Source organism: Phyllopteryx taeniolatus, chromosome 9, assembly GCF_024500385.1.
Source record: "Phyllopteryx taeniolatus isolate TA_2022b chromosome 9, UOR_Ptae_1.2, whole genome shotgun sequence".
Taxonomy (NCBI): domain Eukaryota; kingdom Metazoa; phylum Chordata; class Actinopteri; order Syngnathiformes; family Syngnathidae; genus Phyllopteryx; species Phyllopteryx taeniolatus.
The window spans coordinates 24,444,516-24,459,644 of NC_084510.1; the positions used below are offsets into that span (position 1 = coordinate 24,444,516).

The 15,129-nt window shown below is 41.6% G+C and overlaps 1 protein-coding gene across 1 annotated transcript in view; it reads left to right on the top strand.

Moving 5' to 3' along the window:
• The first annotated feature begins 580 nt into the window (after positions 1 to 580).
• The window catches only part of LOC133484117 (zinc finger E-box-binding homeobox 2-like), a 40,858-nt gene continuing 26,309 nt past the window's right edge, over positions 581 to 15,129 (top strand). Inside the window, exon 1 of the mRNA XM_061786245.1 lies at positions 581 to 870. Coding sequence (XP_061642229.1) covers positions 609 to 870 — 262 coding nt within the window. The 5' untranslated portion in view covers positions 581 to 608. The remainder of the gene's footprint in view (positions 871 to 15,129) is intronic.

Genomic DNA, 15,129 nt, shown 5'->3' on the forward strand with positions numbered 1-15,129 from the left:
TGCTCCGTGTTTACACATATCATGTCAAATTCTTTGCCTTGATGCCCTTAAAGCAACCAAAATCATGTCATATTTATAATAATTGATATATATGCATGTAGTTAAATTTTGCCCGAAGACACCACCCATAAAGAAAACAACATTTCAGCAATATCGGCTTCAAACAATCGTGTCATCAAACCGTAGTCACGCTTGGTAGCGTAGAATACACAGGAAGTCCGCTGTCCCGTTTTTCCGGGTTTGGTCACGTGACGTTCTGCATATAGCCTTTTATTGGCTTCCTGCCAGGATCGTGTTGCACGTCTGCGCTGTGATTGGCCAATCTACATTTGGGTGCGGCTTATCGAATGAAAAGTGCAATTCTTAAATATATCTTTGTCTCCTTGTATTGAATATCTCAGAAGTGTTGTATCACGTTTCGTTTTGTTTTTGTTACCATTTACTATATAAATCAAACTAAAGTTACGGTAATATAGTTACTCCGAGATTCCCACCCTTCATGCCAACCCGTGCGGGTGACGTCACAACTCTCTCCCTCTCTCTCTCTCTCTCCCACTCCCACCCGCGTGGAGTCCCACCACGGGCTGTGGGTGTCCCGCTGGGCGTGAATGCGATGCCTCTCTCTCTCTCTCTCTCTCTCTCTCTCCTCTCTCCCTCTCTTTCTTTCTACTCTATCTCCTCTTTCCTCTTGTATCCCGAGGCTGCCACGCCGGACGGAGAGCACCGCACTCGCGCCTCCGCTTTCCACGGGACTCCCCCCAGAGTTTCCCCCCCACCCCCTCCCCTCCCCACCCCGCGCTCGGGCCGCGACCATGACGGAGGAAAGTCGGGGCAAGAGGAGGAAACAAGCCAACCCGAGGAGAAGTCGAGGTAAGCGGCTAGACCGGGCGGAGGGGGGGGGGCGCCGGGCGGGGGGGGGGGGGGGGGGGGGGGAGTGGATGGGTGGAGATGGATGTGGATGGAGGAGAGCCTTCACGCGTTGATATATGCATTTGTTTTTCTTTCAATGAAATGACTTTAAAACTTACTGTTATGGTTTCCCTTATGTTTATTGTTGAAACATTTCGAAATTTAAAGGTAGCTGTTCCCGCACCTTGCAAAAAAAAAAAATAAAAAAAAAATAAAAAAAATAAAAAGATGCTTGGCAGTGGTTCGAGCCAGTGTTTTGAGCTAATAGCTAATATAAATGTTTGGCTAATGAATGACGTCAGGTGCCACTTTGGGCTCATTTATATAGATTTTAACCGCCTGTCAAATATTATTGTAGAAATGATAACAAAGGTGAATTTTGTCAAATTTGTACACTGTTGAAGTCATTTTTTGAAAAAATATTTATCGTGTCGTTTTCACAAGCTCGTACACACGCACACACACGCGCGCACACGCACACACACACGCGCGCACACGGTCAGCAGGCGAAATGCTGAGCATGGGCTGGAACGCACACTTGCAAGTCCCCTCTTTAATATTAAATAATAACATGAAAACAGAGCAGTTGAGATATGACTTGAGCATGATTTAAAGCATGACTAAAAAGAGGACTCGAAAAACTTGAAGCACACACACACACTGGAGTTATATTATCAGAGTCATGTGGAGGCTGTTTCCACATGATACTTTTGATGGTTAAATCCATTATGAAGGTCACGCGCAATGAAAAAAAAAAATATGAATAGCGTTTCCAATTGCATTAAAAAAAATAAGTGCTAAGTATGAAGGGTCCCATCTTATAATGTGGCTTGCTGTTAATGCGCTTCTATATTTACGCCATCAACCAGCTGATGAAGACTTAGTTCCAGTGCCTTTGTTCGGGGGCCATAAATGAACATAGTGTATGGCCTGCAGGACTTGACATCACGACAGAAATGCCCCCCCCCCCCCCCAGTCTTAGTAGCATATCCTCTGTTTAGCCAAATTATTTGCCTGGATGCCCTTAAAGCAACTAAAATCATGTCATATTTGTATAAATATGATATATATGCATGTAGTTAAACTTTGCCCGAAGACACCACCCATAAAGAAAACAAAATTTCAACAATATCGGCTTCAAACAATCGTGTCATCAAACCGTAGTCACGCTTGGTAGCGTAGAATACACAGGAAGTCAGCTGTCGCGTTTTTTTTTTTTTTTTTAATTGAGTTGAATAGAAATTTGTGTTAAGGGATCCATGGATCTGAGGAGACACACTTTATTTCTGACAAATTAAGAATTAAAGGAATTAAGTGTGCGATTGTTTGTCCTCGATCTAACACATAACCACCGGCTATTTACTTCTACGCTGTAGTTTATTTAAGTGTCCCCTCATTTCATTGCGAGTGTCGCCTGAGTGTGAGCCTTGACACACACACACACAGACACAGCCACACACACATTGACAGGCAGCCACCTTTGACCCTCACGTAACAGTTTGTCGACCGAGCGCACTCAATTTCGCAGACCAACAACATCACAGACACGTCAAAGCTGTCATCGGACAAAAAAAAGAAAACGGGACACACTTAGCACGCAACTGGGTTGTTATATTTAATAGGATGTCTTCAAAGTATCATCAGGTCCTGCTTTATATGTATTCCCCGCAGTCAGTAATCGCCTCCGCTGTCAATTGTAGGAGACGGTGCCGTGACGCCAGCGTGTAAATGCGTGTAGCCTAAGGAATGCGCTTGGCTGCGGGGCGAGCGTTAAGGATCCTTGATAAAACCAAACGAATCTGGCAGCTCGCAACTCTCGGAGCGGCGATGCGCGGGACTCTTTCCAAACCAGAAGAAGAGAGAAAAACTGATTTGAGGCAAGGTTTTTCCTTTTACCGAGGCGCCTATCCATTGTGAGTCTACTGTCCGCCCTCCAGTAAAACTGTCAGTGCTGAGCAATATCAAGAAACCTGAGGAAATTAGCACTCTCTTTGTGTTTTGGCACAGGTGGCGCGGTCTGAAATAATGACTTTTCAACTATCCTATCCAAACCATCAACATTTTTTTTACATGAGTCACGATAATATCCATTTGCTACGGAGATAACCCCGCCAGATGTCAATATAACCATCAAACACGACATCGACATGGCTTTGGGGAATATCTATTCAACGTCGAACATCTTAATAAAAGTGAATATCCAAAACAAAATCTTGTTCAATCACGGTGGCAACGTAACTCGAATTTGCGTGCAAATCAGAATATGTCGTAGTTTATCTTCAACCTATGCTAACGCAGTAGGTAAGTCATAATTACCGCAAATATCATTTGTAGGCCATGAATATGAAACAAGTGAAAAAGGGTAAGTGTGCCTTCTTGTACCGCATATTCCATTACTCGTTCATAATCTCGAAATGTCAAATGTCGGGGCCGTCATAGGCTGGGAGCAGGCTGTACTTGATGTACAGGGGTTCCTCGGTTTACGTCCTTTCTGACTTTTCCCGTAAAACAGAAAGGATGTCAAAATCTCCCACCGACCTAGGCTATTACATTCATACTAGTTATATGCATGTCCTCGCTGTCGGGTAGAACAACATCTCCAAAACTATTATTTTCCAAGAAATTTAAAAAAAAAAAAAAAAAAAGCTCAAAGTTAGCTAAAGCTCAAGTTAAAATTGATATTTGACTTCTATAGTTGTCAATGGCAGTGATGGTATCAAAGAGAGAAAGCTATTTTCAACACTTTACATGGGTTCATAATTTGTAAAAAGAACAGTCACACGTGGATTCTGACCAATAATATAGATTTGTGAAAAAATAGGAAATTGACCAAATTTGGACATAGGTTTCCGCCTGACACTGACAATGTGAAAAACAAGCATATGTGAAGCCGAGAGACGATAGAAAAGCAATCCCAGCCGCTGCGCACACATTGGCCGTAGCCAGGGGCGACGCACCGTATTTTATAACTAACCCATGCTAATGCAGCAGTAAAGTCATAATTATGGTAAATATTTGCATTGAAACACTTGTATGCCATAAATATAAAACAATAAGTATGGCACTATCTGAGCATGGCAATGTATTCTTACGTACTTTGGTGTCATGAGACTCATGTATTAGCACTCGGCGTTCGCGTTATCCCGGTAGTTCAAGTCATGTGGGACGGTCATCAAATTGCCAATGTCGAAAAACCTTCGCCACCTAATTTATTGTGCTTTTGCTTCCGTTTAACAATGAGATTTTTAAGAAAATGAAAAACTGTAGGGGGAGCCCTGGAGCAACCTTTACATAGTCTCAGGGATGTCATGTTTTCATTGCTGTTTGTTTATTATTAAATAAACACACCAAAACAATGTCCATGAAATATTTTGAAAATATGAGAATTTTTGCTCAATTTACACACACACGGGTGTTTTCAAACAAATTCCTCCCCAACCCCTCTGTTTTTTTTTTGATTTTTTTTAAATCTACGTACACACAGCGACCTTCGAACAAAATCTCACTCAGGCAGCTTTTGGTCGAGCATTCAAGATTTACATTTATATGTATACATACTAAACGGTCTTTTGCATACTTTAAAAATCAGCATTCGTTCACCAGACGAAATGAAGTCGGCTCACATAAAGCGCTAATGTAAAATCATGCTTAAAAAAATGATGTGGCGAAGATCATAAATAATAGAAATTGTAAAACACGAGTGGCAGCAAAATGACACAGCTGTGCATTTATTTGAAATTGACAAGTATTCACCACCTTGGCTGGAGCGTAACAAAAGCTAAAACATTGTGTGTGTCGACAAAAGGCCAAAATGTAAATATGTAAATATATATATATATATATATATATTTAAAGGGCTTGTGTGGGCATGGTGTGAGTTGAGAATTTATTACATTTTCTGTAATTTCTAAATGCATTAAATGACAAAATTAATGCATATCCTTAGCCTAATTACATAGATGCCTAAGTCATATTTAAAAGTTTTAGGAAAACAAGAAAACAAAACAACAACAACAAAATAAACAAACAAGTCCAGTTATCTCGATACAACCTTGAAAGATTGCCGTGACCTGGACGACTGAGAATCTACACAGACAAAGAAAAACTCCAATTTTTAGCAAGCACATTGGTATTTTTTCTTGCTATTGTGAGGTAAAAATGACTTGGGCAATTGGGCTATTAGGCTAACGATATGCAGAAGGTTGAAGTCATAAAATTGTGACTTTGTTCTCAAGTATGACTTATTTGTCAACAGGATTGCAACCTTTGCCTTGAAAAAAATACAGCATTATTCTCTCCAGATTGCAGCTTCCTCTCTTGAAAAATGACTTCTTCCTTCTCATAAGATTAGGTTTTTTTTTTTCCTCAGAAATTTTTTTACTACTCTCATAAGATTGCAGGTTTTTTTCCCTAAAAAAAACCCCCACTTTTATTCAAAAAGAAAAATCGGACTTTATTCTCATAAGATTATGACTCCCCCCCAAAAAATTCTAATTTATTCATATAAAATAAACATTTTGTTGAAACTTTTTTCTCCCCCCAAAAACTAAAAACTATCCTGATTGCAACTTTTTTCAATGAGTTATTCTCAAGATTGTGATTTTTCTCAGAAAGAGATGATGATATATTGACTTTCTTCTCTAAAAAATATAACTTGGAAAAAAAAAAAAATCTATTGTCATGTGATCGCAATTTTTTTTCCCAATTACACTATTCTCGAAATTGATTCTCAAAAGATTGAATTTTTTTCTCACAAAAAAAAAAAGAGACTATTTCCATGAGTTTGATACTTTTTCCCCTCGAAAAGAGGAGTATTCTCATGAGATTGCGACTTTTGTTTTGTGAAAAAAAAAAAAAAAAAAAAAAAAAAACCCCAAAAAATACCACTTGATTTTCAGGACCTTTTGTCTCGAAAATGTACAACTTTATTCTCATAAGACCTTTTAAAAAATGTTGAATTTTGCATATGCAAATTAGGCTCGTTCAGCCTTGCTGGATGGTCTCCACTCTACTCTCCTGTTGCTCCTTACTGTTACTTGAAGGTTTTCGCTGCGAGTTAAAGGCAATACACCTCCTGTGCTGCCTTCCCCACGTTGGCTCATCCTCGGTCACCAAAGAGTGCGCACATCTTTTCCGCTGTCTACTCTTCGAGGCCTTTGAAGCAGATGAAGGCTTGCGTTACACATTTAACTCCTTTGTGTTGTCTGTCGAAAGAGCCTCGCCGTGTTGTTGAGCTGATTTGTCTTTTTTTTTTTTTTTTTTATAAAGAAGGGCTTTCGCTCTCCTCTCCTCGGTTGCCTCGCTCCCTCTTTTTCTTCTTTTTTCAAGTGCCAATTTATTTAAACTCCTTTCCCCTTTTCTTCTTTCTCCTTCATTGATTTCCAAACCCCAGTCTTTGTGTGCAGCTGGGGCCCAGCTGTGTGTCTTGCGACGGTGTATGTGTGTGTGCGTGCGCCCGTGTGTGTGTTTGTGTGGCTTTTTCTGGCACATTGCTGCCACAGTGAGCATAGCGCACTGTACACACAAAGGGCCCCAGCCGCAAAAAAAAAAAAGAGGGGGGAAAAGTTTGGAACAAGAGAGATGGACATGCTTGTACTGTAACAGCGTAGTGGGCCGGGTCGTTTGCATCAGCGCTTTGGGATGAGCGAGACGGCAGTGAAGAGCACTGGCACCACGGTTTATTAGTGGGAGACGTTTTTTGGAGGAGCGTCAGAAGCGGCGGGTGGGGGCACCGATGGGGGAACGAAAGACGAGGATGATGACAGAGGTGGGGAGCTGATGTGGTTGACAGAGTTGGAGACAGGAAAAGCATTTACTGGGCGTGAGAAGATGGCACGAAAGAGCCCATTTCCATTGTCAAAGTACTTTTTGGTAACAACTAGTCCTCGGTGTACGGTGGTCTTGACCTACAAGGGTTCTCTCGGCTTCACAATTGCTTGTTTTTCACCTAAGGACAGCTCTCTGCTTTTTATGTTGGCTCCACTTATAACAAGTAGAAATGCAGTCTTGTACAGGGGGTCCTCGGTTTACAATGGTCCCAGCCTACAACGTTTCAATGTTATGAACGGCGCGCAATGGGCCGAAACGATTCATTGAATAACTCATAATTTGATCACACACACAAAAAAAAAAAAAAAAAAAAGCCAAAGCAAAATTTTTACGTTGAATCTTCGCTGTGATCATTTTTCCACACGGACTAATGTTACCACCGACTCACGCATCACTTCATGTGGATACAAGTTGCCGCGATGGCAGCGAGTCAGGAGGAAAGAGTGTATTAAAAACAGAAAGTCCAAAGTTTGGGATCATTACACTGTAAAAAAGAAATAAATAGGAACAAAGTGCAAAGTGTCCACCGCAAAACAGAACTAACGTACCAAAACAGCATGTGTACCATTGCCAACACAAATGATCGATGTTAGCTAATTTAACATAGCGCATTCCAACTTACGCACAAACTCAAGCCGGAACTGCTGTCGGCCACAGTTCACAACCAGACACTCATTCGCTGATGTCACACGTCACCACACCAAGCCCCGCCTCTTTAAGACACAAGTAGAGATCTTACACACTACACAATACATAGAGTATAGAGTACTATACATTTTATGCTTGCAATTTTTGTGTGTGTGTTAAATTCGATTTACTAATGTGGTTAAAAAGTTTTCATAAGTTTGCGTGAAGCGTGTAGAGGGTTCTGAAATGTATCCCCCACAATGACTGGGTGATTACCGCACTCACATTTTTGGACTTGGGGCACAACAAGTAGCTCCCACATATCTCTGCCTCTAGTTGTCATGGTAGCAAAAGCCATTCTCAGGCGAGCAGTGGCTCATTGGCATGAGACAAACCATTGACCCAAAACTGGCTGGACAAAAAGTTCCGTTTTTGATGCTTATTTTTTTTGTCAATGTCATCATCACGCAGCACAGTATCCTGTCACGTTTGTTTTTTTCGTTACATAAATTACCGAGTTACCCGTGGTCATAGCTAACAGGGTTTACTTAACTAAAGCCATCGGCAGCCTGTCTACCAACAAGCCTGGATTTACCGATTCGCTTGTTTGCGGTTAAACAAGGCGCGTCCTCCATGGTGCATAACGTTCTTATTCTTTGTCAAATTCGTTGACGGGTTCCAATGTGTCACGCTGCACTATAGTCACACTAGTAATGCAGCTGATGCCGCCGCTAGCGTGTCCCGTGTAGCACGTCCAGACAGATCGGGTTTGAGCGTTTAAAATTGTATTGCTGCGAGCCCAACTAATCTTCGTGCTTCCTCATTTGTCGTTTAGCGCCGTCTCAAGTGTCGTGCCGTTCGGCCCCGCCATAGCGTTTGATCCCAGATCTGCGCCGCACAGACAGGGAATCCCTTGATTGAGTCCCTCTGCTATTTTTCACATGTTTATTCAATTATGTCTCATCAGTTCCATGTCTTCCTGTGCATTCCTGCTGCATGGCTGCCACACTGTCCGTCCGGTCCAAGGAGGAATTATTTGGAAAGATTTACAGTGCCAGTGCAGGATTAGTGCATGTGAAAGCAGTTTTCCCCATAATTGCCCTCTCATGACATTTTTGGAAGTTATAGTCGTACATTACATCCAAATATCAGAGTGGAATTTTGAAACCGAGATAACTGGCCACTGAAATTCATCTCGATGTCTAAACAAAAAGCACGCAATGGTGAACACATGAGGCTACGGAGGCTCACGAGTTGTGCGTAGGCAAAACAAACTAACTTGCGTCTTTTTATTTTCACATCAAAAGATGGTTTGATAGGACAGACATCAGTTTTCGATCTCATAATCAGAATTATTAGCACTTTCTTTGTCATTGCGCTGGTACGCTCCTTGCCCTTAAATTCTATTTCGAGACACCCCCCCCCCCCCCCCCCCCCTGTGTGCAGACATCCTGGAGATTGCGTGTTTGATATGCTGCACATGTTCTACAGAAGAAAGAGCTCCACTTAGGACGATTGGACGCACAATTTATAGATATGTGCCGTTTTATCACGCCTCAAATTAAATTTTGAAAATGCCACTTCAGCCTGCATGTATTACCCAGATGGGTGGGAGCGAGGGTGGTTTGGAGGCCTCAGCTCTGGTTGATAAGGATACCAGAAAGAACAGGATTACATTTTTTTTGTATAATATCACATCAAGATGTGCACTAGGAGCACGTGTTCATTTAGTAGGACATCATACAGAATGTAAACACTATGTTCAAACAGAAGTATTTACATGTCACCCCCTCATACTAAAATTCAGCAAACATGGCATGCCATTCTGAAAATGTTCACAGGGCATATATATAGACAAATAACCATTCACACCTACAGACAGTTTAGTCTTTAATGAAACTACCATGCATGGTTTTGTAATGTGGGAGTAAACCGGAGTACCCGGAGAAAACCCAGGCAGGCATGCGGAGAACATGCGAACTCCACACAGGAAGGCCGGGACCTGGATTTGAACCCAAGGCCTCAAAACTGTGATGGGGATGCGCTAATCAGTCGCCCACCGCTCCACCCCAGTCCTGTAGTAATTAATGCAATTTCTTTCTTTTTTTAAAAAAGTAATCGTACTAAATTAGCTCCAGCATGCTCTAGTAACAAAGGATGGATTTTATTATACCCGACCTCTTTAAAGAATTTTCAAGTTTTGTTGATGCCTCTGCACAAAAACAGAAGATAGATCTCCAATTTTTTTATAAGTTTTTTTTTTTTTTTTTTTTTAATCATCCAAAACGGAAACAAAAAAACAGATTTTTGTTGTTTTTCAGATTGAAAAAAACAATCAATAAAACAACATTTACATTTTTTCTTGTTGGACAATGATCTGTTCATCTTAGTCAGCTGGCTCTGACAAGTATTTGTAATATTTTGTTAAAATACTAACTACAGTAATGCACTTTAATAGTAATACAAGGGATTCTCGGTTTAACGATCCTAACATACTAAAAGTGGCAGTTGCTGGCATGTGCAATACAGTATGTGTGGCCACACAGGGCGGCACGGCTGAGGGGGGCGGCAATGCGCCCGAAAATAAAATGTTAAACAATTTGCTCAATGGAAATGGTTTTCTTTTGTGTCATGGTATATGCCATGGCAAAGGGTGTTTGCCAGGGTGTCATTCAAGCTAGGACCGCCACTTGCGTGCAGCATTTCGAGGTGACCCGTCCTCTGGCTAAGTAGAACGCAAGGAGTGTGAGAGAATGAAAGTTTTTGGTTTTTTTTCATGTCAAATCAAAATGAAGGTGCATGTGTTTATTTAGTTGGAAATTCAGCAAAAATGTAAACATTACGTACATTCAAACAAGACTATTTACACATCACCGCCTTTCAGTAAATATCGGCAAATATGGCATGCCAGTCTCAGTGTTCCATTTTGCCATCAAATTGTCCTAAATCTTATAGCGTGTATATATTTCATATACACGCATTAAGAAACAAAACAAAGTCGTTTCGGTTAACGCGCAAAATGTGTCAGTTTTGTAAGTTGGTAGGAAATTGCATAAAAATGTAAACACTATGTTCAAAAAGGACTATTAGACATAATCCCCCCCCCCCTCCACTAAAAATTAACACACATGGCATGCCAGTCTGAAAATGTTATATTTTGACAACACATTCATATTTTGTCATCAATTCAAAGCACTCGGGGCGTATTATTTCATAAACACTTTTTATACGGTACAAGCATTTGCAATCAATCCCCAAAATGTGTCAGTTTTGTAGCGATTAGTTTTTACGGGAGGATGAAATCCTCATAAATTATTCAGACAACAGGTTCAGCAACAACCCTGCTCAAGTTTATAGTTTTGTTACTCAAAAACACAAAGAAAATGCATTAAAAGCACGCACACAAACACACATACCAATACAAGTTTTCCCACTGGACGATGATGTTATGTTACCTTAGTCAGCCTGGTCGGACAAGTACTGCTATAAACATTTTCTTTTTTTCTTTTTTTTTTTTTTTTTAGCTCATTGGGATTTTTATGATTGTTTTTAATGAATGCTGTAAACATAACATACCCCAGAACCACATCTGCTTTGAAATGATAGCAAAATATGACGTTTTCGGACATGTTTGATGACCCTCCTCAAATGATCATCCATATCATGTCTCACAAAGAGGAAAGGATTTTTGCATCAGTCACTACTATGTCTAAATCACAGTGTGGAGACTTATTTACATTGTCGTAGTCAAACGGTAAATACAGTAGTCAGGAAAAGATGCAAGCGTTGGCAACAACGGCGAGGGGACAATTCCTGCAATTTAAAATTTGTGTCTATTTTCTTTTTGCCTTAAGTGTTTTAAATACCTGCATAGTACTATGAAGGCCTCTCGGGAACATTTTGCTGCATAAAAGTAAAGTAAGTGCCAAATCAAAGGGCCTAGTAAAGGGAGATCAACTAAATAATTGCCAATACCAATATATTTTTCCACCTTCTCCTTTTGTTACAGTGGAGAGACTGAAAAATAATATATACAAGTACTACCGTTCAAAAGTTTGGGGCTCACTTCACTTAGAAATGTCCTTATTTTTGAAAGACATTTTCACTTAGGGGTGTCCTCACTTCTGTTGCCAGCAGTTGAGACATTAACGGCTGTGTTGAGTGGCTTTGACGGGACAGTAATGTTACACTGTTGTAAAAGCTGTCCACTGACTACTTTACATTATAGAAAAGTGTCATTTCTTCAGTGTCGTCCCATGAAAATCTATAATAAAATACTGTATTTTAAAAAAAATAAAAAATGTGAGGGGTTGTGCTCAGTTTTAGTCGGACCCGTGACGCCCCACTAACTGCAAAAAGCATCGCGTATCTTCATAACACGCCGGTGCATATTTCCAATAACTTGGATGGACTCCCTCATGTGCGAGAGGTTAAAGCCTCCCTCTTTCTCACTGTACCTGTAATCACCTGGTACAACCTCTGCTTGACCTGTCATTGCCCCCCTTCACACCCACCCACACCCACACACACACACACACACACACACACACAGACTCACTCACTCATACACCTGCAAGGGAGTGAACACATTCCAGCCTGAATAAAAACATGCATGCAGTATTTTCTTCCACCTGTGATAGATGACCAAGGGCAAGCTATCTGAGTGTGTTTCTTTTAGTTGAAAAAAATGTGAAAATGTCTTTTCTTCATCATTTTCTTCATCAACAGTCCAGGCATTCGTTTCACAGTACAGGTCACTGCACATTTAGTTTGTTTCCTAAACTGTAAATGGGGTGGGTGGAGTGTGGGGGGGTGGAGGGGCTCACGTTTTCTTGAATAATACCAGTTTAACCAGAACTGTAATCCCTCGTTTCGCAGTGGTGGTCTGGAACATAACCCCCGTGACAGACAAAATCTGCGAAGTACTGACCATATATCAAATTTTAGTAATATATGTTTTAAAGCTTTATGAATAGTACCAATACATTATGCATATGAGGTGCTGGTATTATTTTGTCCACTTGGGGTCGCCATACTCACATTCTACAGTACTGAATCTGTGACTATTTGCGTGTGACTTTAAAAGGCGGGGCCCGGCCTGTCAAGGGACGTCGAAGTTAACGAATGAGAGTCTAGAGTTGGTTGGCTGTTAGCTGGCTAAATCTTGAGCCACTCAGGGTCAGTGGTGGCAAACTAGCCGCTGTGTATCCTTGGCCACCGTGGGAGGGATTACAGTTCATTATAACTAGCAGCTGTAGGCTATATTAAATTAGTTAATGTTTACTGTAGACATGCAGTTGTGTAACTTAAGCCAATTGCGCTTTGCAATTGGCACATTGCGCTATAGCTTCTTTTATTGAGTGTGAAATGATCCCAAACTTTGTATTCTTTTATTCCGCCTGGCTCACGCTTATCGCACTGCAGTACCAGTACCAGCCATCCATTTTCCATAGCGCTTGTCCTCATTCGGGTCAAGCGTACTGTAGGTGGAGCCTATCCCAGTTGACTTTTGGCAAGAGAAGTGGGGTAACACCCTGGACTGGTTGCCAGTCAATCCGCTAAATGCAGAACATCACGTAACTAAACCCGGAAAATGGAATAGCTGATAATTAGGATTCCCATATAGTTTCTAGGCAGGACACGCCCCGCTGCAACATGATTGGCTCCTGCGTTGCGGGAAGGGCAGGCTACGCAGATGTAACGAGAAGACCATCCCAAACATGTATCACATTTGTGCGAAATTAAAAACAAAGAAGTTTGCTATAGTTAGGTTTCGGGCTAAGTTGAGGTTTAAAGCGGTTTAGGGTGGGTTAAGGTTCCGATTAGGGTGGTTTAGGATTCGTGAAAACATAATAATGTCGCCACACTTAAGTCACATATTTTCCCGTCTGGAAGCAGTAGGGCGTGTTCTACCGGGATACAGCAGCCAATCATAGTGCAGCGGCACCTGCCCTGCCTGGAAACTATGTGGGAATACTAATAACGCAAAAGAGCATGGCTACGGTTTGAATACATAATTGTTTTAAGGCGAACTTTCAAGAATTATGTTTTCATTATGATGGGTGTCTTTGGACAAAAATTAAATACATTTATTTACACAAATATGATTTATGTAAACACAAACAAAGCCTAAACATTGAATATTGTCATCTTTGGTGGCTCTGTGGTGACATCTTGTGTTAAAAAAATACATTGTCGACATTTTAAGTTCCCACGGTTGCTTTAATCTGGTCTCCTTCGTCATTCACCCGAACGGGGTAGAAGTGCTTAGACCCGTTTTGCCGCATGTTGTACATCCAGTATACCGGATTGCGGCGCACATCCATCCATTTTTGGCCAAAGGAGGGGGGGTTGTAGACCCAGGACTGGTTACCAGTGGAACGCAATCTACATATTAAAAAGACAACCAAATACATCTATTGTGAATTGAGAGCCTTCAATTAACCCAACATGGATGTTTTTGGAGAGCTCAGTCAATGTTTGAGATGTTATATGTATTTTTTTTCCAAACAGCCTCACGTTTGGCAGGTTTGCCTTTGAAATGTATAGCTACAGTGTAGCAGGGGGGAGGCTTTTAATTTAAAAATGAAGCATCGATACTTAAATATGAAAGGGCGAGGAGGCCCAATAACATTTCTGAGGTTTGTACAAAATCCATTTTTTCCATTTTGTGGCCGACTGTGGTACCTCGGCAGGGGAAAGCGCATAGTTGTGATTATATGGTGTGTGTGTCCAACGTTGCTGGAGGGATGGAGAGTAGGGTAGTGGAGGGGGGGGAGTCATAAGACCACCGGGCAGCATATCAGACAGAGGAAACGTCATCTTTAAATGATACACAGTAATGAGTAACTGAGGTGTGAATTGGTCCAGGCTTCAAAATGAGACATGGACGCCTCGGTGCCACTTTCATTTCTTTGTCCCCACCCCTTGCAGTTTTCTACTTTTACAGCATTTCTGTTTTTAATCTTTGATTTTTTTCCCTCTCCTCTCCTTCTTTTGTCATCCATTTAAATGTCTAGATCCTTGCCATATGCATCAGCTCTCCTGGCTGTCATTATATTTCCATTTTAATCGGATTTTTCTCCTCATTATCGACGCTTTCACCCACGCGTTCATCCACCCATCCAGTCAGCTCAGGTCTCCTTGGTCCCTGTCCCATCGCCATCACCCCCCACCCCCACCATTCCTCCCTCCCTCCACCGTCCCACTGACATCGCACGCTGCCCCCCCCCCCCCCATCCCTTTTCCCTACCGCCGTCCCCCCTCCCCGAAAACCACTTCAAACAGCGCCATCAAAGCCCACAGGCAGCCAGCCAGCCAGCCAGCAAGGCAGCAAGTCGGCCAGCCTTCTGCTTCGACTTAAAATTACTGTCGTCCCAGTCGCGAGGCTGCTTTCCTCTTCTGATACACATCAAAGATCCTCTTAAACTTTCCTAGTTTAAAAACCTTTCCTCTTGTCGAGTCGTTCTTCGCTGGAGCTTTTGTCCGTTCTCGCGCTCCCTCCATCACTTTCTTCTAGCAGGCCAGTAATGACAAGCACGCGCCGTCTTGTGAAGTTCTGCTGCCTGTGCATTTTTCTCGATGACTTTAATTGGGTTCTATTTAAAGACAATCGCCCGGCCTGTGCAAACACAATACACACACACACACACACACACACACTCAATTGCATTCAGTCAAAATTGATTGTGACTAAATGTTTAACTCAATATGCAAGATGATTTTCAAATCAGAGCTGCATGACCATAAAAACCTAAATGTGTA